Raw genomic sequence first — 27,083 nt, forward strand, 5'->3', positions numbered from 1 at the left:
ATTTTTTTCAATCATTTGAACTTCACGTGCCTATTTTGTGCGATAAATTGTACATGTTAGGAAGAGAGTGAAACAAAGATACTATATACCTCACTTTCTTCTAACGGAGGCATTTGCAGCATTAGTGTACCAAGCAGGGCCCATAAGACCAATGCTTTTTTCTCAACGTGGAATCCTCTATAGCACGCAGGCGTCTAATAACCCAGAACCACCCCTGAATATCTGCAATGCTTGAGAAAAGTGGCATAAGTCAATTTCCACAAAAATTTTTTATTAGTTTGTTGACAACTTATGGAACATCTATTCGACATGAACCGGTGTGAAGGCAGTTTTTTCCTTCTCCTGTAAAATTAAAATTTTTGACTTGTGCCACCTTTCCCGAGCTCTACAGATATAATAATAATAATGATACAGGGTGGACCGCTCGAATGTACATAATTTCAATTGTATGTGACTGGTAAACGGTTGAAGATAGAAACCTACAGTAAAGTTTATATGAAAGGAAAACTCAACACGTTTCGATATGAACATCACCATATCTCTACATGAGCTACAGCTGTCACTGTGACAATATCGAGGCGATGAACGATTTCTTGCCAAGCACGTTGGACCATGTCTTCTGGAATGCTCTCAATAGCCTCTATGATGCGCTCCCGAAGATCACGAAGGTCTCTGACTAGGGTGGCTACACTTTATCTTTGACGTAGCCCCAGAGAAAATCAGGATCAGCGCCGAGACGGTCTAGCATCATATTGGCGAATTCCACTCGTTTGGGTTTATCATCCGGCTCCAGAGGTTGCATAAACTGCACTTTGTATGCGTACAGTTTGAAACGTTTGTGAACAATTCGTTGCAATGTTGATTTTGGTACTTGAAGTTCCCGCGAAGCTCTTCTTAATGACTTCCGCGAGCTTCGCTCATACGCGGCTTGAACATTTGCATTTCGTCGAATGTTCTACAAGCACCACCATGCTTCTTCAACACCGATCCTGTAGCTAAAAATGTATCGTGACACTTCTTAATGCTTTTAGCAGTTGGAGCATCATGATTAAACACTCGCCGATACTCCCTTTCAACTCTAACAGTTGATTTAAACTCCGCATACGACAACACAATTTGCGCTTTCATCTGCGGTGTCGCCATATTGACAATCGATACAATCTACGAAAAGAAACCGTATCTGGTCACCATTTACCGACAGGATTCGAAACTTGTTGAGTTTTCCTTTCATATAAACCAACGAGTTAGAAAGAGAAGCATACAGAGTGGCCATGTTGTCCTGTACAGCGCTCTTGTACCGTTGTAAAAATTCGTCTGCTTACGGAGGCAAGGACCACGAAAAAACAAAGAAAAAACATGCCTATTGTGTGTGCTGCATATAACTGCAATGTCAAAAGGAAAAAGACAATTGATTTATCATATTTCATGTAAATTTTATGAAGTTAAGTCCATAGTTTTGTTAATTAGCAGCATTTTTTTTTCATGCATAAATGTGTAACAACGCCCGGCATACCATGCGGTGTGTACAGTATTTTTCTTTTCTTGCAGATTCCCTTTGAAAACAAAAAAGAAACTGTTGAAACAGTGGATAATAAATATGAAACGAGACAAATGGTGTCTCTCCGAGCTGTTAATTTCTAGAAGTTCTTTCAGTACTCCATCAAAACTCTTGTTTATAATTTATGATCCAGTTTCACACAACCTATTGTTCAAGTCCCTAAATTATTTACTGTAGTTTTGGTGAATTGCATTTTATTGAAAAAAAAAAAGAAATTAACATTGTTTTTATTATATCATAAGCTTTACGTTTAGTAGGTAAGGATCTTGAGTTCATGTTCTGTAAATATGCAAGAAAACCAGCAATTGTTTGTACTGCCTTGTCAACAACTGCCTCCTACTCCTTGTCATGTACATATATTTGTCTTCTGAATGTGGAGAGCATAGGAAGCTGTGTTTCGAGGGATGCAATTTAACCCCTTTTTACCCACTGATTTAACAAATCTTTGTTTTCTAAAGGAAAAGTGTAGGTTTCTCTGTTGTATATACCTAATGCGTAAGTAACTGCAGTGTATTATTTTTATTATTATATTTGTAATTATTGAAAAGTGTTTTTCTCTTACATTTAATATGTAATTAATATATTTTCTGAAGAAAAAATCTTTAAGTGTCGAGTGCTTTCTTAATGAACAAAATTATGTAATATCTTTTATTTCTGTTCCTTGTGTCCGTCCTGCTTATAGAGAAGACGATGAGCTGTAGCTTATCCCTTTGTTGCCGGACATAAGAAAAAATTAAAATAAATCCGTTTTCTTTAGTGAATGTTGTTAGAATATGAATTCAAAACATACAGTAATTTTTTCAGAAATTTTTTATTTTTTTATTTTTTATTTTATTTTATTTTTTTATTTTAAAAAAGGTCGTGTTTCTATGTACAGTACTGTCAGTATCCTTGATGGATTTTATTTATCAGGTTGCACGTAATTTCTGGCGGTTTATTATTCTTCCAGGTCTTCCAGTATGCAAAATAAATCACGGTACTTCTAAGTACCGTCAGGCAACTAAGGGTTATAAAAAGTAGGCCTATTTCGAAGACAAACGGTAAACCAAATAAATGGTTCACTAGTAATATAGGCCTACTTAAACTAAATACGGATAAAACCACTACAATTCCGTTTCAGACCCAGTGAAAAAACAAATAGCAATAAAATATTAAATTTGTATATATTATTTTAACGTGCCGAAGTGCATATGATATTTTCATGCAGATATTCTGTGTCATCATACGATGTAAGAGTAATGGAACGGAGAAAAATTCTCTCCGGCGCCGGGATTTGAACCCGGGTTTTCAGCTCTACGTGCTGATGCTTTATCCACTAAGCCACACCGGATACCACCCCTGCGTCGGACAGAATCGTCTCAGATTAAGCTCCAACTCTTGGGTTCCCTCTACTGGCCGCCCTCTGCACTACGTCATAGAGGTCTATGAACGTAGGACCGAAGTCCACACATGTGCTGAGGTGCACTCGTTATGAGTGACTAGTTGGCCGGGATCCGACGGAATAAGCGCCGTCTTAAATCACGAAATGATTTACGCATATCATATATATTATTTTAATGTGCCGAAGTACATATGATATTTCCATGCAGATATTCTGCGTCATCATACGATGTCTAGACTATATAGAGCTCTAGGAGCTTAATCTGACACTATTCTGTCCGGAGAGAATTTTTCTCCGTTCCCATTACTCTTACATTAAATTTGTGTTTCGACACCGGCATCCTTTATTTCTGCTCCTTGTGTCCTTACTGCTTATAGAAGAAAACGATGTGCTGTAGCTTATAAAACGTAGGCCTATTTCAAAGACAAACTATTAATCAAATAAATGGTTCACTAGTAATAAAGTTAAACTAAATACGGATAAAACCGCTACAATTCCGTTTAAAACCCAGTAATAGCAATAAAATATTAAAATTGTATTTTGACACTCGCATCCAAAATAACGCAAAACTCTGTGGTAGGCCGTATTGTTGTTAGTATTTTGACTGGAAGGACATGAAAGAACATAATTGAGCACCTACATGCAATAATAGGGTAAGTATGAATATATTTCGTAACTACTTACCCCATGGTACTAAGAAGAGAACTTATCCCATTATTGCACGTGGGTGTTCAATTATACACTAATAATAATCTGTGGTGCCACAGCCCTTGAAAGGCTCAGACAGATCAGCCGGCTGTTGGCCTCACGTTTACATTTCAATAATTATACTCTAGTGTAACAAAAAAAAAAAACTGAAAGCGTGTTTGGTCATGTTTTACCCAAGTTACAAGCTTGGAGGTAAAGGTTGTTTACTACAGTTAGAGTTAGGGCCTACTTTCATTCTATATCTTATGGTATAATAAAGTTTTGCAACGTGTAGAGACTGGGAAAACAATTTAATAAAATCATCCGAATCATACTCGTTCATTTTATAGGCAATATTGCGGGTCGCATTTAAAAGTACCTAGGAATATTAACATTTTCTTCAGTATATTTGCTAGGACTTCTTGTCATACGTACATGATAATTTTGCTTAGGTTATTCTTTTAAGCTTTCCTGCTAGGAATAGCTCAAGTGTTTTGAATTTAGCGTACATAAGAGCTTTATTTTAGACTAAGTTACTAGCACATATTTGATGAAATACTAGTTTTTTCCACTTTAGTTTAACAGATTTAAGCAAACGAAATTTTGACAGCTGGCGATTGCATTGTTACTTATCGCCACGCCCACTTTTTTTTGGGCGCTTAAGTTAATGGAGGACGGTCGTTCAATTTTCTTCAAATATGGCGGCGCAATGGCCACTCTATATCTCTCTCTTTCTACCTCGTTGATATAAACGTTACCGTAAGGTTCTATCTTCAACAGTTCACCAGTCACATACAATTGAAATTAGGTACATTCGAGCGGTCCACCCTGTAATAATAATAATAATAATAATAATAATAATAATAATAATAATAATAATAATAATAATAATAATAATAATAATAATAATAAATATTGTTTTTACTATTGCCACATATGTTTCGTAATATTTTACTTGACACTTTTTCTTAGTAACTGAAGTCCTTAGAGACGATTTAGAAGTCATATCTACTTGGTACAATTTTTATTTAAGTGCTTCAAAACCATTATTTATGTAATTAAGAATACTACATACTTTTCGAACGAACTGGACGATATTCTTTAATGTAAAGAGAATTTGTGCAGTAATTCAAGAAATAATAGACGAATAAATAAAAAAATGGTGTGCAGAGATACCTACTGTATCTCTCCTCTTGATATTATGGGTGCTGTTTCAACGTGGATTTCTCTAAAAGTAGGCCTAACGAAATCCAATGTTTGGAGTGTGACAGTAGCTACTCGCACTATTTCAGATAATGAGAAAGCGAAAAAGTGAAGATTTCTCGTTTCATTACAAAATCTGTTACAAGTAAACAATTGCCATAGGCTATTTGTGAATAGCTATGTGTTGTTAGATGGCGACAGTGGTAGTGCAATTTGAAGTGAAGTTTACGTCATATGCTATGTCAACATAATATATGTTGTTCCTAAATGGCTGAAAATCGTCGAACTCTTAAAGTTTCATATTCCGTGCATGCACGCAATCCTACGAGTTTCTTAAAGAAAACTCCACTGTCTGTATGAATTCACTCAGTGATGGACAGGCTTCTAGGAGATTGTTGTGCTGAGGTGCAGAAAACTACAAACTCTGACTGCGTGCACTTATACGGAGTCATAAAAAACGTAAAGTTTAGTGACACTAACGAGTGATGAAGAAAATTAACAACCGTCTCTCTTATGTGCAGCGTCCCCTGATCTGGTGGACCTGATAGTCATGGGGATGAGGATCAGATTCCGAGAAAAGAAATTCGCTGAAGTGGTGAAGGGTAAGTCAGTCTCAAATTTATTTTTGTTCCGTAAATTTGTAGTGAATCTACTCAGATTTAATTCATTTTGAAGCATTGTGGGTAACACACGTTTTAGATTAAATGTCAAAATATTGTCGTGTTTGGTATAATCGCTTTCTGCTGATAGTAAGTACCGGATGATAAGTCGAGGCTGGTTCCAAGACTGCGTTTTTACAGCAGGAGTTTAACTGTTAGGATGCAAGGTGTATCGTCATCTAAGTTTTTTACTTAGTGGATTATTTTACGAAACTGTGTCAATATCTCAGGTTATTTAGCGTCTGAATGAATGAAGGTGTTAATGCCGGTGAAATAAGTCGGGGTCCAGCACCGATAGTAACCCAGGATTTGCTCATATTAGGTTGAGGGAAAACCACAGGAAAATCTCAACCAGGTAACTTGCCCAGACCGGGATTCGAATCCGGGCCACCTGGTTTCGCTGTCAGACGCGCTAACCGTTACTCCGAAGGTGTGCACATCATCTAAGTTCGTCAGTTTGACGCATTGGACCGGAGTGTTGTTAGCTGTGTTTTGTTAGGGTGGGGTACATGTTATAGGCTACTGTGTTTTGTTAGGATAGGGTACATGTTATGCTGTGTTTTGTTAGAGTAGGGTACATGTTGTTATACTGTTTTTTGTTAGGGTGAGGTACATGTTGTTATACTATGTTTTGTTAGAGTAGGGTACATGTTGTTATACTGTTTTTTGTTAGGGTGAGGTACATGTTGTTATACTGTGTTTTGTTAGAGTGAGGTACATGATGTTATACTGTGTTTTGTTAGGGTGAGGTATATCTTGGTATACTGTTTTTTGTTAGGGTGAGGTACATGTTGTTATACTGCAATTTGTTAGGGTGGGGTACATGTTCTTATACTGTATTTTGTTAGGGTAGGGTACATGTTATGCTATGTTTTGTTAGAGTCGGGTACATGTTGTCATACTGTGTTTTGTTAGGGTGGGATACATGTTGTTATAGTGTTTTTTTGTAATAACCACGTATTAATCTATGTGTGTTTTTTTATGGAGAGCGGTTAAATTATAATTGTGGGTGAAAGGGGCGAAACCTAAATAAGGCCTGTTTTGCAAAGCACGTACTGTCCAAAGATCCATGCACTGAATTTAAAGGTAACTCAGTATTAGTAATATGCATGTGTCATCCTCTTCAGATGAGAATGATGGAACAAATCTGGTTATGTGCTGCCAATCTGACAATTTTAAGCAGATATTATGAATACCATTATTTACAGAATTTGCCAGTTTTATACCATTGATATTGTTAGTCTATTGTTAAAGTATAAAGTTTTTTTTTTTTTTGTATAGGCAATTTAGAATTTTATTCGGGGACAAAGTAACCATATTACCCACCCATGTTAGCTGATGAGTGATTGAATCTTGGCGTTCCTGTTATGTTTGATTATTTAAGACACAGGTTGTTGATGTGAACAGATCGGGTAACAGTTGAAATTGAAACAATTAACATTCTTAATGTTTTCCTGCTCATAGCATGGACTTCGTTTTGTAGTTGCTAAAACCAGATTAAGCGAAATATTATTGATAATAATATTATACATCCTCATAGTCAGCTGAAAATTATCGGAGAATAATAAATTATTGTAATAATTGATCTTTTGCGCCAGCCATTAAATCGTTGATTCTGATTCCTTCACTCATGTTACCTAATACCATTCCAGTCCCTAATTCATTAATTTAAGCATATAGGAATTGTGAATTTTATTTCGTAGTTCTTATGGAGAGACATGCCACTAGTCGAACAATCGATGCATAATCTTCTGATGTTTTAGTGATTCGATTCTACATCCCGCGTAGGTGAATTTGGTTTTTTGATATAGGACGAATTTTCTCTGAATATCTCCATTTTCTGTGTAAAGTTTGTCTTGCCATCTTTCAGTCTCGCAAAAAATATAATTCTGATAACCAGCTACTGGGATTGGATTAAGATTCAGGTCCAATTCTGTGAAATGTGAGCGACTTGATCGACTCCTTATTAGTTAATGGGGAATAAAATTTAATTTTCGAAAATATTATCGCGCATTTTATGGATGTACTATTTCTCTCCTGGATCCATTTCAATCTCGAGTAGTTACTCTCAGATTCTACTTGAAATGTCTCTGTTCGTGTGATTTGTCATAATTGGGTGAAAGCGGAGATACGAGTACTGTACTCAGTGGCGGTGACTTTTATTGAATAAGTAAGCTTATCCACGTTGTCCTTATTTAAAATGAATTAGGCTTCGAGCTCTTTAAGATTCGTCAGTTTACGTTGAATTCTATATTAAATATTATTTTGTTGTGCTGTGTTCTTCTAAACTCACTTAAAGTGACAATAAGTTACATTGAACTTTTTAATATCCATTTCATTAATTTATATTGAATTCGATATTACTTTATTTAAATTATAGTAAGTTATGTTGAACTCAATGTTACTACAATTTACATGGAACTCGACTGTAATTTCCATTTTACTCTGTTACTGTAATTTGCATTGGTCTTTAAGTTTCTGCAATTTACGTTGACTCAACTTTTCTGTAATTTGCACTGATATTGACGTTACTATAATTTATATTCAAATCGACATTACTGCAATTTTACAGTGAACTCGACATCATTGCACTTTACATTAGATTTGACGTTACTGCAATTTTACATTGAACTCGACGTTACTGCTATTTTACATTGAACTCGACGTCATTGCACTTTACATTAGACGTGACGTTACTGCAATTTTACATTGAACTCGACGTTACTGCTATTTTACATTGAACTCGACGTCATTGCACTTTATATTAAACTTGTCGTTACTGCAATTTTACATTGAACTCGAAGTCATTGCACTGTACATTGAACTTAACGTTACTGCAATTTACTTTGAACTCAAATTATCGTAATTTTACTTTGAACTGCAATGCACAGCTATGTCGATTTTAGGTTACTGTAATTTGCATCATGTTAGGTACACAGAACTCGACGCCATTGTAAGTTAGCTACAAATATATTAAATTGGATGTTACTGCAAGTTGCGTACGTTGTTACACTGAACTCGGTGTTTCATTAAGTTATATTTATGCTGCATCGATGTTACAATAAGTTGTGTTGTGATGAACTTGATATTACGATGTGTTATACTTTAAGTCGATATTACAACGAGTTACGTTGAAATCGATAGTAGCTACATAACTTTGTGTAGCAGTCAGGGTTGGCAAGGTAATTTACGTACTACGTTTTTACGCAGCGTTGAAAGTCAGTTTTTGTCAGTTTTAAAACTGATTTTTTTTGTCATCTATACTAATAATAAATCTGTAGCCGAACTTTTTCTGGTAATTTTCGATTTTACAAAAATAATTGGTCCTAACATATATAATTAACCACCCTGAAACCGAAAATCGCATTTTTGACATTTTTGTTTGTATGTCTGTCTGGATGTTTGTTACCTTTTCACGCGATAATGGCTGAACCGATTTATATGAAAATTGGAATATAAATTAAGTTCGTTGTAACTTAGATTTTAGGCTATATGGCATTCAAAATACTTTATTTAAAAGGTGGGTTATAAGGGGGCCTGAATTAAATAAATCGAAATATCTCGCTTATTATTGATTTTTGTAAAAAATGTTACATAACAAAAGTTTCTTTACAAATGATTTCTCATAAGGTTTATTCTTTACAAAATTTTGATAGGACTGATTGAGATAAATGAGTTTTAAAATTAAAATAACGCCATCTAAGACGGTGCAATGAAATAACAAATGACTTCGTCTATAAGGGGCCTTGGACAACAACAATCGAAAAAGGGGCCTTGGACAGCAACAATCGAAAGCTATTAAACTAGCCTAGAGAGAATGTTTCTGTGTTTGTATGAAGTAATATCGGAAGCTAAATTAACCGATTTGTATAATTAATTATTATTTCACTACTGGAAAGTGTAGTTTCTCTAGATGGATATAATGCTATAATGTTATTACAGTAACTTCTGAGTAAATCGAGGACAGGTAAGATTAAAATAGCTTCTTATGCACAGAAAATTTGATAGGCTATTTTGTACATTCGTTTTCTGTATTTCTTAAAATAATATTTATGTACACACTTATTTTAATCTCAGAGAATTAACGAACAACGAGAGAGTATTGATTTAGTATGCAGTAATAGTACGTTAGCTTAGCAATCCATTATTTTATAATTCAAATTTTAACTATGCTGAATTCAATCGTGTTAAAATACATAAAATAGACTATATATATATACAATAAATGCAATTAAAAAAATTGGGTAATGAGTCAAGCAGATTATGTTGCGCTGTTTTAAAAGTTGTTGCTTCTGAGATTCAAGAGCCCCCACAACAAATTAAAAACTTTATCGGACTACATCCGTTATCAACGCACTTTTTATATAATATAATATAATATAATATAATATAATATAATATAATATAATATAATATAATATAATATAATATAATATAATATAATATAATATAATATAATATAATATAACATAATAATAAATATGTAGCCGAAAATTTTCTGGTAATTTTCGCTTTTCCAAAAATAAATTGGTATTAACATGTTTAATTATTCATCCTGACATCGAAAATCAGTTTTTTGACATTTTTGTTTGTATGTCTGTCTGTCTGGATATTTGTTACCTTTTCACGCGATAATGGCTGAACGGATTTGGATGAAAATTGAAATATAAATTAAGTTCGTTGTAATTTAGATTTTAGGGTATATGGCATTCAAAATACTTCATTTAACGTGGCCTGAATTAAATCGAAATATCTCGCTTATTATTGCTTTTTTGTGAAAAATGTTAACATAACAAAAGTTCCTTTAAAAATGATTTCCGATAAGTTTTATTCTATGCAAAATTTGGTAGGACTGATAGACTTTTAAAATAACAATACAATACATTTTCACCGCCGCCTCAGATTGTAGCGTTGTTGTCCTGCAGTAATTCCTATGTGCAAAATATAACATTTTTGAGTAGGAAGAAAAAACACATTTATTCATTCCATGGCAATGGTACATAGCAGATCGTGAATTCTTACATTTTCGAAAGAAATAAATATAATTATATATCACTGTTTATGCTGTATCACTATTTAAGTTATTTGAGGGGTTCAGAACCATAGTGGGCCAAGCGCCATTTACTGAAGACGTAGAAAACAATGGTTAAAATTGAGTTATTACCATAATTCACTGGAACCATATAGCAAGTAATATAAAGTTTACACATTAAAACTAAATGATGTGTCAATCTTCATTAAACTATGGTTGCATGTAATAACAAATAAAGATGTTAAAGGAATTGTCATTGCACCAAATTAGTGCTCTCTGGACCAAAATGATCGCATTTTAATTATTTAAATACAATTTCAATTAAGTAACATATTAAACTATTTATCCTTCTAACAAACACGAATGTTCCCTGGATCAAATGTCCTATTTTAATTATGTAATTACTTTATATTTATTTCTAACGGGTGCAGCGGAGGCCACGGGTACGGCTAGTATATTAATATTATAACAATTTTAATTATAGGCTATTATATTTTGAACATTAATTGTATTATACTGTATTTTTTTTAACAAGGAATCATTAATATCTGAAGATTGTTTATACAGCTATCAGCCACGTATTAACATTTACGCATCGCGTTATCAATTAGTGAGTGTGAAAATATGGCACATACTGGAACATAGAAAGGAAGTGCTATGTCCATTACCACATTATACGACACGACTACGAGTCTACGAGTTGAAACAATACAACAAGAGGCAAAGGCAACACGTGCAGTTATTATCGGCTAGACCAAGGGTTTTAGTATTGTCGCCATGGGATGTCAATGAGTGACGATGAGCTATAGACCGACAGTTCATATCAAAGGAAAGCCCCGCGAAGTTTATTACGTGGCGGTTTCTTGGAATTGTTATGTTGCGGTTGGGGAAAGCGGTTTCGTTTGTAATACAGCACAGACAGCGGGCACACTGGTCTAAAGTGATTTTGCTACTGAACAGAAACAAGTGTACCAACCCTAATTTGGGTGTGCTAATTACAGATCTGAAGTCTGCTTTTTTCTATCACGTCACAGTTTTAAAATAATAAAATCTTTAATTTTTAATTCTTACATTTTAAATACATTTAGGTCTATTGTATTTATTTTATTGTGATTTTGCTACTGAATAAAAACAAGTGTACGTACCCTAATCTGAATGTGCTGATTACAGATCTGAAGTCTGTTTTTTCTATCAAGTCACAATTTAAAAATAATAACAATTTTAATTTTTGATTATGATATGTGAGACTACGTTCAGGTCAAAACTGTGTGCTCTTGAACTCGAAGCTTGGGACACATTTGTACTAGAGTCAACTAGGTTTTTAGGAAATTATCGAGCTGATAATAATTATGCTGAGCTAGTACCGGTATATAACATGCTTAGAGCATTTCAGAATCTAGGTTGTCGCATGTCTTTAAAAATGCACTTTCTTCATTCACACCTTGACTTTTTTCATCAAATCTTGGCGCTGTAAGTGACGAACATGGTGAGAGGTTCCATCAGGACATATCAATGATTGAATCTAGGCACCAGGGTCAGTACGGTCCCAGCATGATAGGTGATTTCTGCTGGTTCCTACGGCGATCAACCACATGCTAACTTAAGCGGAAAAGCAAAGGTCTCAAGCATTTTTAACATAGTTTTTAGTCTTACTACATATTGTAAATGTGTATCTTCTTATAAATATATTTAAAATATAATATAACAATTTACAAAGAATATATACACTAAGCTCAATTTATATCCCTGACTTTACGGCAGAGGTATGTACTGAATAATAAGATTTAGAATTAAAGTTACAGTCCCATAACTCAAAACTCTGACGTGCTATGATAAATCTGATTGCATATCTGTAATCACAGCATCAATTTTAGTAAAGAACACTTGAAATTTCCTCAGTAGCAGACAATTCTTAGTGCTGGCCACAAAGTAACATAGGATATTTTTTATTCTTAATGGCACAATCCTGGTTGCAGTTACTTAGATGTTACACTAGGTTACTTCTGCAGTGGCTATGTGGTGAGACCTTCAGCCTATTCCGGTCAGACCTGGAATTTTGCATTGAAAAATTCATAGTGACACTTGTGACGGACAAGGCCGCAGTTGGGGTTTTTCCCCGGGTTCTCCTGTTTCCCCAAATAAGGTATCTACATCATTCAGTCAACATTTCTCCATTTCGTCATCAGTCCAGGCCTAGGGACGAGGGGTCTATTCGAAACCCGGGTACACAGCGAACCTTAGTATAGTCAGCCTGTGTGGGTTTGGGAATGCGCGTAGCTTTAGGGTTAGCGCAATAGATCTTGAAATGTCGCAGTGCTGGGTCGTAGTGCCCTCTTTCGAAATTTCATTCTATTCCATACAGTAAGTTACGCTATATTACGTTGAACGTGATGTTACTTAAGTTACGTTGAATGTGTTTAAAGAGCCTTACTGCCCACTTTCCGACCTCCTGTTAGCTTGCACTCCTTTCATTTCTTTTCGCATACATTATGCAGTGGACAAACACGAGAAGGAATCGACATGGATTTGAATGCGATATGAGCAAATATGTCAAATCAGTCTTTGACCAAGACATTACGGCGATTGTCTTCAGTAGCATCATAGACGACAACCCATAATTACTGCTCTGGTTTAAAAATTCCTCTTTCATTACGTAAGAATTCCATGTAGTAATCAATGAGCATGGGTGTACTGAACCCTTAAGTTTCTTCTGAAACTTTGACATATTGACATAAAGTAAACGAGATACAGTATGTTTACTAAAACTTTTGAAGCCCCAACAATACTGGTAAGACTTTTTTAAATACTGAACAGTGTTGTCATATTATCATATCGTTCATCGTTCCGATTATCAACTTTCATGAATGTAACATCAGATTATTCTTTTCGACAAAATGAGTGCGACCTGTCAAAAGCTTCATAGATTTATACGTTAGCATACGGATTATTATTATTATTATTATTTATTTATTTATTTATTTATTTATTTATTTATTTATCCCTTGTCCACCGTTGTGGCTGAGCCTTAGCAAGTCTAACTTCGAACCTAGCGGTCCGGGGTTCGATTCCCGGTAAGGACGAGTTGCCTGGGTGAGGTTTTTTCGGGGTTTTTCCCTCACTCCTATGGATGAATATCAGGTAACTTTATCAGGCGATTGGAACCCCACTCATTTTCGCGACTTCCTTTCCTCCCCCATTATCCTTTCCTCATCATCCCGTTTCTGGTTTTTTTCAGATCACTCTACAGGCGGCCTCCCGAAGCAGCTGGCTCTCTCGACCGGCCTCCGTGAAATGTAGGTAAACGACGTTGGATGGCTTCTGCAACGAGCACCCGAGGCGGACCTACTCGGGGGAGGAGTTTCGCCTCGGACCGACAGGAGGGCCTTGGGGGAAGTTGCCGAAGCAGCAATGGTACATGGATTTCTGTTGGCTGTAGGGACCGGTCGCTAGGGAGTCTTGTGGTTGGGTTGGTGCGCGTAGGGGATCTATGGCACGCAATTCATTCCATATCGAGTGTTAGCGCAATAGTTCTCAACAGGTCGCAGTGCTGGGCCATCCGTGCCCCCCCTCACTTAAATTCTATTCTATTCCATTCCATTATTTATCCCTTTGAGTATCCACGAAATCTTGAATATAAATCTATATGATATAATAGATTATAAAGAAAGCAACATTCATGATATAAACTCTTTTGCGCTTTGGATAAACGGAGCAAATTTCGTCCAGTTGTCACAAATATTATGAGTTACTGAACTGCTTGTTGCCCAAATACAGTGCCTTTCGCTGTCGAATCGCCCGTTGCACGGCGGCCGGCGATAGCAACCGATGATAGCTCAGTTCCCGGCAAATCTAAAGCAAAACTCCCGCTGCACGGCTGCCGGCGATAGCAACCGATGTTATCCCCGTAGCCAATTTAGTACAAATATACAATGCACAATGAAAATTACCATGTACAATTGAGTAAAATTACAAATGAAAATAATCGCATACTTTGTAACATGGGATGTTAGAAATGTTGTCCTCCTTCATCCACACATTAATGGTATCATTTTAGGAAATGTACATTTACAACTATTAATTCATGTTCCAAAATAAAGTCAATTTCACGCCCGATAATTGGTTTAAATTCTTCTAGTATGTGGGGGTTCGTTTCATATACTTTATTTTTCAAGTGTCCCATAGTCTCTCAGCCAATTATGTGATGGCTATGTAGATGAATACAAAATGAAATTAATAAATGATTTCAAAGGAGGACTGCTATCAAAAGATGTTTAAACTAACTTAAAATAACTTTTTGGGGGGCATTCGATCATAGTGATGAATCTACTACTTACTGGCTTTTAAGGAACCCGGAGGTTCACTGCCGCCATCACATAAGCACGCCATAGGTCCCTATCCTGAGCAAGATTAATCCAGTCTCTATCATCATATTCCACCTCCCTCAAATCTATTTTAATATTATCTTCCCATCTACGTCTCGGCCTCCTCAAAGGAATTTTTTCCCTCCGGCCTCCCAACTAACACTCTATATGCAGTTCTAGATTCGCCCATACGTGCTACATGCCCTGCCCATCTCAAACGTCTAGATTTAATGTTCCTAATTATGTCAGGTGAAGAATACAATGCGTGCAGTTCTGCGTTGTGTAACTTTGTCTATTCTCCTGTAACTTCATCCCTCTTAGCCCCAAATATTTTTCGAAGCACCTTATTCTCAGACACCCTTAACCTATGTCCTCTCTCAAAGTGAGAGTCCAAGTTTCACAACCATAAAGAACAACCGGTAATATAACTGTTTTATAAATTCTAACTTTCAGATTTTTTTGACAGTAGACTGGATGATGATAAAAGCTTCTCAACCGAATAATAACAGGCATTTCCCATATTCCCATTTCTCATTTCCTCCCGAGTATAATTTATATTTATTACTGTTGCTCCCAGGTATTTGAATTTTTCCACCTCTTCAAAAGATGAATCTCCAATTTTTATATTTCCATTTCTTACAATATTCTGGTCACGAGACATAATCATATACTACAGTGATGAAAAGCAAATGAAATTAATAAATTAACTCAAAGAAGCACGGCTATCAAAAGAGGTTTAAAATTACTTAACCCTTAAATTGATAATGTATCCTAAAGGATACAACAGGTTAATAGCTATAATTTTAATAGAACAATAGAAAAAAAGTTGGTAGGAAAATTAAAATTTCACAATACTATAATATTGTACAACACCTAAAAATATGGACATTGCGATAGTTGTTTTCTTTACGGTGCGACAAGGTTTATCGTATTTGTTGATGTATCTAAGGCCTTCGACTCCATCGGACATGAACATATAAAAAGAGCCCTTAAGCATGCATGCATTCCACGGAATCTCTACAATTTAATTTCTTTTTCGTTATCAGCCAATACTATTCAAATTGAATCAAATTTTCAAAAAACAAAACCTATAGCGTTAAATTGTGGCGTAGCACAGGGTTCTCCGTTATCACCCATATTATTTAATTTGGCAATCAATCATGTGATGCAAAATCTGACAGATTATGACATTTCTACTAAATATGGCTATTCTTTATCAGATCAACTACCTCATTTGTCTGCGCTAGCCTTCGCTGATGACCTTGCTTTAATTGGTAGCACTAAAGCAAATGCTACATCTCTTGTTGATTTAGCTGAAAGTAGCTTAACTGAAATTGGTCTTCACATAAATCCAGCTAAAAGCAAGGCAATAGTTTTACAAAAGGGCAAGCTCTTTGCAGATGGCATTATCTCTCTACAAGGCTCCGTTATTTCTTCATTGCGTGATAAAAATGAGCATATCCGATATCTCGGAATAGATTTCACAGACAAAATCTCCTTCAATAAAACCAAGACTATCTTCAGACTTGGATGGACTCGTCCAAACAAAATGATTAAAATCAGACCAAAAATTAAAAATCATAAACGAATATATATGGCCAGGTTTGATTTACCCTCTGCAGTGTGCTCCATTACCTCAGTTATCTGATACATTCTTACGAGATCTTGACAAAATTATTAGGAGTGCTGTGAAGGAAATTATGATGATGCCCGATGATACGCCAAATTCAATGTTATATGCAAGTAAAAAAGTCCGAGGTTTGGGAATTCTTTGTGCAGAGTGGGAGGCCAGCATTCAACATTACAACATCTGTAATCGTCTTCACCATATTAATGATATGCATCTTAACTTTGTAAGGAACCTGCACATTGAACAGCAACTGAGTCTACGTAGACTAAACATCAATACGTCTTCTATTGCTCCCAACACTAAAGGTCGACAATTGAGGGAGATCTTGCGGAACAGAAGTTTTGAATCATGGTGTAAATTACCTCATAAGGGCAACGGTATTCTGAGTGCCCCAAGGCAAATTCCTGGATGTCATCAAAAACAAATTGATCCATTTCAGAATACATTAATGCAATTAAGATGTCCAGCAATCTATCTGCGGTTAGATCTGTGCCCGGCAGAAGTTTCAACACAACCCGTTGTCGCCATCCTGGCTGCAACGAGACTGAAACTCTTAGTCACGTGTTGGGATTCTGTCGAAAAACGGAGCTGCTGCGCAACAATCGACACCATAAGGCCAGGACCGGTATTGCTGATGTCCTCAAGCGTCGTGGATGGGAAGTACACGAGGAGATCCACTGCATTTCATCCTTAGATTCGAACAGAAGAGCAGATATTGTAGCCATCCACAGGACTCAATCTAAGGGAATCATTCTTGATCCTACAATCTGGTTTGAGAGGGATGCCCTGCAGGCACAACACGTTGATGAGGAGAAGAAGTCCATTTATGAGTCCTGCATCCCATACCTAAGTGAGAAATATAACATTCCCACTAGTCAGTGGAGTGTTTCTGGTCTTTTGTTTGGTGCGCGTGGCACTCTTCCTAAGTTCACATGGAATATTTTAAAAGCACTCGGTCTCCGATTTTTTGAAATTCAAAACATTTTATTGGATATTTTTAAGGATTCAATCCAAATATTGCATTACCATTTATATTTTGGCCATTGACGATTCTTTTGAGTTTGCATTTCTCTGGATGTTTTACTAAACAATTCCCGTATTTAATCTTTCTGTCTTTCTAAATTATTTCTGTAGTGCTTTTATTATGGATCTTTATGGTCACCCTCATTGAGGGCAGATTATTTTGTTAAAAATAGTTGTTGTTGAAACTAGTGTGAGAAGTGAAGCTTTGCCAAATTAAGGGTTAAAATAAATTGTATTCACATTGACATGTATACTATAATAAAATACAAATAAATTGAATAATTGAAGGAAGAAAATTGCATCTAAATAAGAGGATTCGGGGAAGGATGCAAGAATACTTGTAGCATTACCGCGCTGAATGGCGATACCAATGCGCTGACGTAGATATTGACTGCTTCGAGGGTCCCCAGAAAGCTGCACTAAACTTCTGCCTATGGTGGAGATGAGAGGTTTGGCTTCACTACACCATGATCCAAACGTTTCAACCGCAAAAGGGACAAAAATGTAATTATCTGCAAGATGTTTATATTTATGGTGTTTACTGACAGCAGCACTTTCTGCTGCAGATCCTTGTGTCTTGGAGGTTGAAGACAGATGAGAAGGACATTCGGTTACAGCGATTATGAGTAAAATTACCCTTGAAAAAATTGATATTGAGATTATTATTGTTATTATTGTAATAATGTACAATGTACAGCGAGCCATGTTATCGGCTCAGTTACCGAATTTATTTAGCAGGGCCTTTCAAAAATATTTATTTACGGCATTTATTTATTTATTTATTTATTTATTTATTTATTTATTTATTTATTTATTTATTTATTTATTTATTTATTTATTTATTTATTTATTTATTTATTTATTTATTTATTTATTTATTTATTATTATTGCTAATAATTGTAACATAAATTATAAAATATACAGAGAAACTTTAGCTCGCCCCTGAAAGAGTAGAACTCATGCTCAGGGGCGGATTCCTGAATTGAAATTAATAATTATACAATACAATTATACAATTATAATTAATAATTAATAATAATTCATGATGGAGATGTTAACAAACGCTTAATAATGTCTGCAGAAGAATTTTGCCCTAACCTAACAGCCTGTTACCATGTCAGACATAACTGTGAGACTCAGATATGTTTTCCTAAAGAAATGTAAAAAGTTAAATTATAAGCAGATATATGCTTGAAATAATGTATTATTATTATTATTATTATTATTATTATTATTATTATTATTATTATTATTATTATTATTATTATTATTATTATTTTAGAATTAAAACAGTTTACTGGTTTGATCACATTTGTAAGTTAATGATAATGTGTTTAATGTATTTTATTAGTCCTTGAACTTTAAAATAATCCGGGTCATAAAATTCTACAATGTACGCCACTGATATGAGCTTGCATCGGAGAGCGGAACTGTAGACTCACCATGCCAGCGAGGTAAGAGCATGTTCGTACGGGCAAAGCGTGCAGGGTCTGATCTAGATAATAAGAGTTTACAATAGTGGCGGCTAATTGACTGAGGCAAGTGAGTGATTTTATGTAATGTATTAGTTATTTGAATGAGGCATATATCGCTGTAGAAGCATTTGAAAACTTTGTGATGTAGATAGACCTGTTTTGCAATAAAATTTGTTCCTGAGACCAGGATCGCTCGTGCCGGGTCTGGCTTGTGATGTATATAGACCTGTTTTGCAGTAAAATTTGTTCCTGAGGCCAGGATCGCTCGTGCCGGGTCTGGTTTCTGCATTTCCTGTATTTTCGCTGGCTTTGGGCTTGCGCTTAAAACTTTGTAGCTGAGGCACAATTCGTCTGGCCTCGTGGCCTGGTCAGGTTTCACTCCTCCCATATCCATGGGCCGGCCTCAAGGGTAGAGTGGGGTGGGAATAGCAATGGTGACTTGTCTTCCTAAATAGGCCATAAATAACAAAAATTCCAGCTCTTTGGCAGGCAGAGACCCTCACTATTCTCTCCTCTTATGTCTTAGTTTATGACTTAAGCGAGGGTGTTGTACTATTGTACTTCGTAGTACAGTAGTGAATCTGGGCCAATGTTGTTATGTATTTCGGGAAAATATAAACAGAAACAAATGCGAGAAATAATGCTGGTGTAGTTAATTCATTGTTAGAGTGTCCTTTTCCGAGAAGAAATAATATTAAAAGAAAGGAAGTTTTAAATAAAGAGAGAGCCTACCGAGATACCTACGACATCGCTGACAATTTTTCTGACAGATAGTCTTAAAACGCGAGTTTCTATTGCATCCTGGTATGGACAACATAAATGGTAAAGTGGTAATGTGGTAAAAAATAAACTTCTCTGTTGGCCTTGTTTGTTGCTGTCAAAGGAAAAAAATAAAAAGAAAAGAAAGAAAGGGAAATTTCAACACATAATATGGGTTGCTTCATCACACTGAAACATTCACTGAAACTCGCAGCATAACAGCTTATTTCATGAGTGAAATTATTATTTTTCATTACTAGTAATAATAATAGACTAATAACAATAATAATAATAATATAATAGTAATAATAATAATGCAGTAATAATAATATTAATAATATAATAACAATAATAATTAATATCATAAATAAACATTTTCTATCAGAGGCACTTAAACTAGTTGCATCTGGCCCCACCGAGTATTTCGATCACCGGCCGGTACTGGTTTACAGCAAATCTTCGTTGCTCACCAGTCCAATGCTCCGTATTTAATAAATTGCAACAGTCAGGTTAAACAATGACAACGAATCTAATCCTGCTAAAGTAATCCATGTACTACCAACAACAAAATTACAATCTCCCGTTTCTTTGGCCCACCTTGTGTAAGCGACTTCTCCTTGGACGTCACTGAAATTTTGAGTAACATTCAAGTTCAAGGATATCATTATCGGGTGAGTGTTTTAAAATTTGTTTGCTTATTTAACTTATTTTATTTATGTATTCATATACACCTATTAAACTTATTCGATTTCATGATGTTCGCAATCTTCAGAAGGCTGAGAACCCCTGCTATAGACTCTACTGAGCGGCAGCTGAGAGCGCGGTGTTGGCTCTGTTACGTGGTCAGAAGTGGATTCATACATTGGACTGCAGTACGATGACACTTTGAGATTGAACATGACGAAATCCACTGTTCGAAGTATGTATTTAAAAGAACTCGTTGAAATGGAAAGTTTTAAAAAATCTGGTCAATCAACCAAATAATTGTTTAATAGATTTTCTTAATTTGAAAATAATTTATTTAAAATAATTGACGAGAGAATAAATGTTTCTCCCACTAGAAATTGAGACTGGATCCTCGGCCTCATCTCGCCAGATACCATATTTCTATCACCAATTCCATCGACGCTAAATAGCCTAGTAGCTGACACAGCGTCGATAAGTAGCCTATTAAAAACAATATGTGGAAGTATTAAGCTTCAAGGCATAAGGACCCATGACACTTTGTTGTATGCAGATAACCAGGTTTCTTTGCTAATCATGGACACCAGTCGCAATACTCAGGACACAAACTCAGTGTTACAGCGCAAAATTACAATGCAGAATTTTCAACCGCAATTATAATGTCTAGGCTTTCTAAATAATATAGCAATGCGAAGAAACATTTCTATTGGAAACTCTATACTAGAAGAGGCCAGTTTCTTTAATATTCATTCTATACATTGTTGTATCTAGAAAATAGTGCAAAGTTCGAAAGGATCGTCAATCAAGTTTTACACAATAAAGAATCAGAAACGCAGTTTTATGCAAAACCCAATTCCCACTTGCGGCAGCGAAGCTTGTTCTGTTGGAAAGAAGCCGAATAAGGTAAAACAGCTCTCAAAATGACGTTTCTTTTAGAGCGTACGAAGAACTCAAATTAAGGCCTCTACTGAGCATCTGCAAAAAAGATAGACGAACCATAATTGGCTGTAGTATATGTAAACAGAATGAACCGTTTTTTTCACACGGAACTAAAAGCTTATAGTCTATAATAAACTTAATCGGAACTAGAGAGCTGCAGAATAGGGCTTACAACCTGTTTATATTCAACTGGTTAGAGAATGTCCGTCAAGGTCGAGCAACCGACTGAATGTTCGAATTTCAACTGCAGGATAGACAACACCAGACGCACTTCATCATACATGAAACTGTCATCTTCTAACGGACTAACAATATTGAAGGAAATTTACTTTAATACATCATTTTTAAGAACATAGAGTATTAACAAAAATAAAAGTACTCTCAAGCTCTAATGCATGTACTTTCACGATGCATGTTGTTGTTCTTGACGATACCAATTGCAATACCTGGATGAATCAATGAATGAATCAACTAATGAATTAATCAGTGAATAAATCAACCAATCAGTGAATGAATGAATCAATCAATAAATCCATGAATGAATGAATCAATGAATGATGGATGAATGGATCAGTGAGTTGATGAATGGATGGATCAACGGATGATTGATTGATTGATTGATTGATTGATTGAATGTAGTGAGAGAGGAAAAATTATCAATTAAATGGTTGGCATAGAGTCCTACACGATGATAATCGCGTCGGAAGAGCTTTGCATACTGACTACAGTTGTTCAATTGTTGTTGTTTAGTCAACTGTCCGAAAACAGGTCTGAACCTCACAAATGATGCCAACATGGCACCACCTATGAGGCAACTAAACCAGGAAGTAATGGGGTAGGGTGGCCAGTTCCTTTCCCTCTGCATTGCATACATCGCCATTAGCTACATATTACATTCGGTATGGCATAGTTGCGCCCCGAAGAAATCAGGTAGCAGAATGGACATGGCATAGTTGCGCCCCGAAAAAGTCAGGTAGCAGAACGGACATGGCATAGTTGCGCCCTGATGGGCATAGTACACACGAAAGTGATTGTCAGAAAATAAATAAATTACTTAAACATATTATAGTGGTAGCTGCATTAAAATCAGGTAGCATATGATCAATTTTGCTATTTAAAATAACACTTTTCTATCGATCTGACACAATAAAAGAACTGCCTTTTTTATTTGTACACCGATACCTTAACCCTTCGGTACAGGGTTTCGCAAATCGAAACTTGGAACCATTGTGAATTATTAACTCTTTAATCTTTTTACTAAACTTAACATTCATTTTAAATTAACCTCACTATACGTCACAGACGGTGTGAAAATTGCTAATAAAATGTCACTATTGCTAACGCCCCATATTCCAACGAATCACTCATTTGAATATGTCAGCTAATAAAGTACTGCCAACATCATGGTGTTCATTTTTACGGTAGGCTATCAATAATCACTGCATAAACAGTAGAAATACAGTTAATAAAGTACTGCCAACTTCATGGTGTTCATTTTAACGGTATCGATAATGAATATTAAATCGAATAAGAAACCAATAAGGTTGGTTGATTACGAGTCTCGAGTTCCCGTATTGTCTTTTTCTCTACCTATTTCATCGAGGCGCAACTATGCCATGCCCCTTTCTTCTACCTGATGGGAACGGGGCGCAACTATGCCCACGAAACAGGGACCCTTTTTTTATCTGCTGCATCTTACTGACCGTGGGGCGCAACCATGCCCTGCCCATTACATTAATCAGACTTTAGAGGCGTTCAATAGCAATATATAATTTCTATTTTTCGTAAACGATTGTGCACGATTCTAATCGGAACCCTGTCAGCCAGCCTGCACGCTGAGCGAAAATAAAATCTAAACCCGACATACACACGAAACCCAAAACTGATGGAAAATAGAAATATCTAATTCGCTACCTTGTAATCTGTGAGTCGAACGTACAAACGCTGAAAAGAGACCATAACAAGCCAGTACGTGTATTAAGACTCCTTAGAAGAAGCAAGAAATAAGGATGAAAAGAAAGAAAGAATGATGTGACGAAAGTAATAACGAATGAAGGAAAGAAAGAGAGAATATAATAAGAAAAATAAAGACGAGAAGAAAGGACGACAGGATAAAAGGACAAATAGGAAGAAAAATGAATAGTAGAAAAAAACTGAAAGGCAAGAAGGAATCTGCTACGTGTGTCAGTTAATAACAGGTGAGTGGGAATTCTTGCGGCCTGAAACTACAGCACGCGACTACTTTCACTTCAGTATTTCCAGCATCATTGCAAGCCATAAGTTAACCCTAGAGTAATCACTTTACACGTCATGGATAAACGAGAACTTTAATACTACAGCCGAGAAATAAGCATTAATTTTCGATTCATAAAAAATATTGTGGGATAATACTTTAAATTAGGTTACGAATAAATTTTCAGCAAACATGCTCTCTCCTGTAATTCTTAATTATCGAATGTTACCGATACTGAATAACTCTGAAATTGTAGGATTTCGTCCTTTCAGTGTGAATTTAAGTTAATATTATTACATTTTTCAACAATGTGTTGAAATGTAATCCTTCTCTTTTCCTTCTGTTTCTCTTTTCTCTTTTGCCCTTCTTGAGGTACTTATCTACCCTTGCGAAAAAAAAACTTACAATTTATGTCCAATTTTTAAAACACTTTTTTCCCTGATTACTTGACACAAAATTAAGGATTTTCACAAAAAATGAACCCCTCAAATATTTGAAGGAGGGCAATTTTTTAAGCGAAAACTGAAATTTGTTTGTTTTAGTCCTCGGCCCACAATTTTTATGTTAGAACAATTTTTTTTCACTGCCTTACTCCTAAAAGAACACAGAATAAGTTTTCCCGATCTTATTCTATTAAGGAAAAATGCCATTTAATTTTTCAATTTAAAATATAAAAAATAAAAATTTAAGATCCTGGAGTTTTAAATTAACTTCCTTAAGCAGTAGGACTCTGTAGTTTGACACTTAGCTTCATTTTGATTGCAAGGATGATGAAAATATCTCAACTCTAAGTGCACTTTGTATTAACATTAGAGTCATACAATGCTTTGAAACTGAGCATGGAGAAAAATAATCTACATCCTAAGGGTATGGAACATTGTAAAACTAAAAACAGCTTCCGGACTGTATAAGAAATAATACAGTTAAACTCTACTACCACATTCGAATTATTATTACACGAAAAATACTGTAGTCCTATATAAAATTGACGGAATGTGACGGATTGACACTTGCAGACCTGTACTTCCGGTTTAAAGAAAGTGTGTTTCCGCTCAATAAAAACTCAGGAAATTAATTATGCAAACATCATAGAGAGAAAAATGATATATTTTTAAACCTAGAAAGTTCAAGCTTTCAGTTGATATACGTAAAAATAAAAGAATCGAATTTTTAAAGGACATTTAAAAATTAAGGATAGATGAGTACCTTAACGCTTCGAAACTACTTACAAACTCCATAGACAGAGTAGTTTTGCTTGTGATATCACAAGACCGCGTGCCACGCAGCATCCTTGCACACTCGTTCACAGAAAATACATATTTGTACCTATTTCAAAATTTAGGCTATCTCAATGTACAGTTGTCAAAAAAAAAAAAAAAAAAAAGTGGCTGCACTCGTGAACAGCTAATATTTTCTAAGTCCACTTCGGATCACGGTGATGTTACACGATGCATGTGCGTGTAGAAGCATTTCCGGAACTATGGGGTTACTACGTGTCTGTGTATCTCGTAGAGCAGCGGTAGAGTGCTCGTTTAATGATTCGAAGGTTGTGAATTCGGGCCGTGTTCAAGTTGTCATTCTATTTTTTAATCGTTATATAGCGATATAAATACCGTCGACCGGGTATACTTTACACAAGGGGGGGTAACTTTACACATTTCTAGAAAAATGGTGTATAACAGCTTTAATAATGGCACACACTTCAGTCTACTACACATATGTGCTGTTGTCACATAGAATCAGTTCCACGGAATTGCTACACATTGTCTGTAATGTGCTGCCTTCTAAACATTTTTTCTAGAAATGTATAAAGTTACCCCCCTTGTTTAAAGTATACCCGGTCGACGGTAATATTCAAATTATCAATCTATATTCCGTTATCGTTCTTTATCGATATAAATAATATTCAAGTTATTTATATTTTGTTATCGTTCTTTTAGCGGTATCAATAATATTCACGTTATAATTGTTTGTATTCTTTTATCGTTCTTTAGCGATATAAATAATATTGAAGTCATCATTTGTATTCTGTTATCGTTCTTTAACGATATAAATAATATTGACGTTATTTATATAGTTATCGTTCTTTAGCGATATCTATACTAATAATAAATCTGTAAGCGAAATTTTTCTGGTAATTTTCGCTTTTCCAAAAATCATTGGTGTTAACATGTATAATTAATCATCCTGAAACCGAAAATTGCTTTTTTGAAATTTTTGTTTGTATGTCTGTTTGTCTGGATGTTTGTTACCTTTTCACGCGATAATGGCTGAACGGATTTCGATGAAAATTGGCACATAAATTAAGTTCATTGTAACTTAGATTTTAGGATATATGGCATTCAAAATACTTTATTTAAAAGGGGGGTTATAAGGAGGCCTGAATTAAATAAACCGAAATATCTCGCTTATTATTGATTTTTGTGAAAAATGTTAAATAACAAAAGTTTCTTTAAAAATGATTTCCGATAAGTTTTATTCCAGACAACATTTTGATAGGACCGATATTTAAGGATATACAAGAGTTTTAAAATAACAATACAATACATTTCCACCGTCGCACAGTGGTCTAGAATGCAAATTTAGCGGGACATATTAATAACTTTTCAGCTACCTAACAGATTTTTATGAAATTTTACACAGTAGTTACAGGTAGGATATATGTTTTGTATGCAAGCTCTCGTTACGTTGGTATAAGGGGAACTACTCTTTATAGGGGGGGGGGGGGCGCATTTAGACAAAATTAGAAACTTTTCTCCTATCTGACAGATTTTTATGAAATTTTACAAAGCAGTTACAAGTAGCATGTATGTTTTGTGTACAAGCTCTGATTACGTTCGTATAAGGGGAACTACCCCTTATAGGGGGCGCAATTAGACAAAATTAGTAACTTTTCTCATATTTAACAGATTTTTATGAAATTTTACACAGCAGTTACAGGTAGCATATATGTTTTGTATACAAGCTCTCGTTACGTTGATATAAGGGGAACCACCCCTTATAGTGGGGGCGCAATTAGACAAAATTAGTAACTTTTCTTCTATTTAACAGATTTTTATGAAATTTTACAAAGTAGTTACAGGTAGCATGTATGTTTTGTATACAAGCTCTCGTTACGTTGGTATAAGGAGAACTACCCCTTATAGGGGGGCGCAATTAAACAAAATTAGTAACTTTTCTCCTATTTGATAGATTTGTATGAAATTTTACAAAACAGTTACAAGGAACATATATGTTTTGTATACAAGCTCTGATTACGTTGGTATAAGGAGAACTACCCCTTTTAGGGGGCACAATTAGACAAAATTAGTGACTTTTCTCCTATTTAACAGATTTTTATGAAATTTTACAAAGTAGCTACAGGTAGCATGTATGTTTTGTATACAAGCTCTCATTACGTTGGTCTAAGTGTAACTACCCCTTATAGGGGGGCGCAATTAGAAAAAATTAGTAACTTT

At 35.3% G+C, this 27,083-nt stretch overlaps 2 protein-coding genes across 2 annotated transcripts in view; both read left to right on the forward strand.

Annotated features, from left to right (window-relative positions):
* The window catches only part of LOC138694437 (Golgi-associated PDZ and coiled-coil motif-containing protein-like), a 412,856-nt gene extending 407,481 nt beyond the window's left edge, over positions 1-5,375 (forward strand). The window contains exon 9 of the mRNA XM_069818142.1: positions 5,351-5,375. Coding sequence (XP_069674243.1) covers positions 5,351-5,360 — 10 coding nt within the window. The 3' untranslated portion in view covers positions 5,361-5,375. The remainder of the gene's footprint in view (positions 1-5,350) is intronic.
* A 37-nt stretch (positions 5,376-5,412) lies between these two features.
* The window catches only part of LOC138694438 (sialin-like), a 246,340-nt gene continuing 224,669 nt past the window's right edge, over positions 5,413-27,083 (forward strand). The window contains exon 1 of the mRNA XM_069818147.1: positions 5,413-5,431. The gene's annotated coding sequence lies outside the window, so the exon portion shown is untranslated. The remainder of the gene's footprint in view (positions 5,432-27,083) is intronic.

The sequence above is a fragment of the Periplaneta americana genome, chromosome 2 (genome assembly GCF_040183065.1).
Source record: "Periplaneta americana isolate PAMFEO1 chromosome 2, P.americana_PAMFEO1_priV1, whole genome shotgun sequence".
In the NCBI taxonomy this organism is placed as follows: Eukaryota; Metazoa; Arthropoda; class Insecta; order Blattodea; family Blattidae; genus Periplaneta; species Periplaneta americana.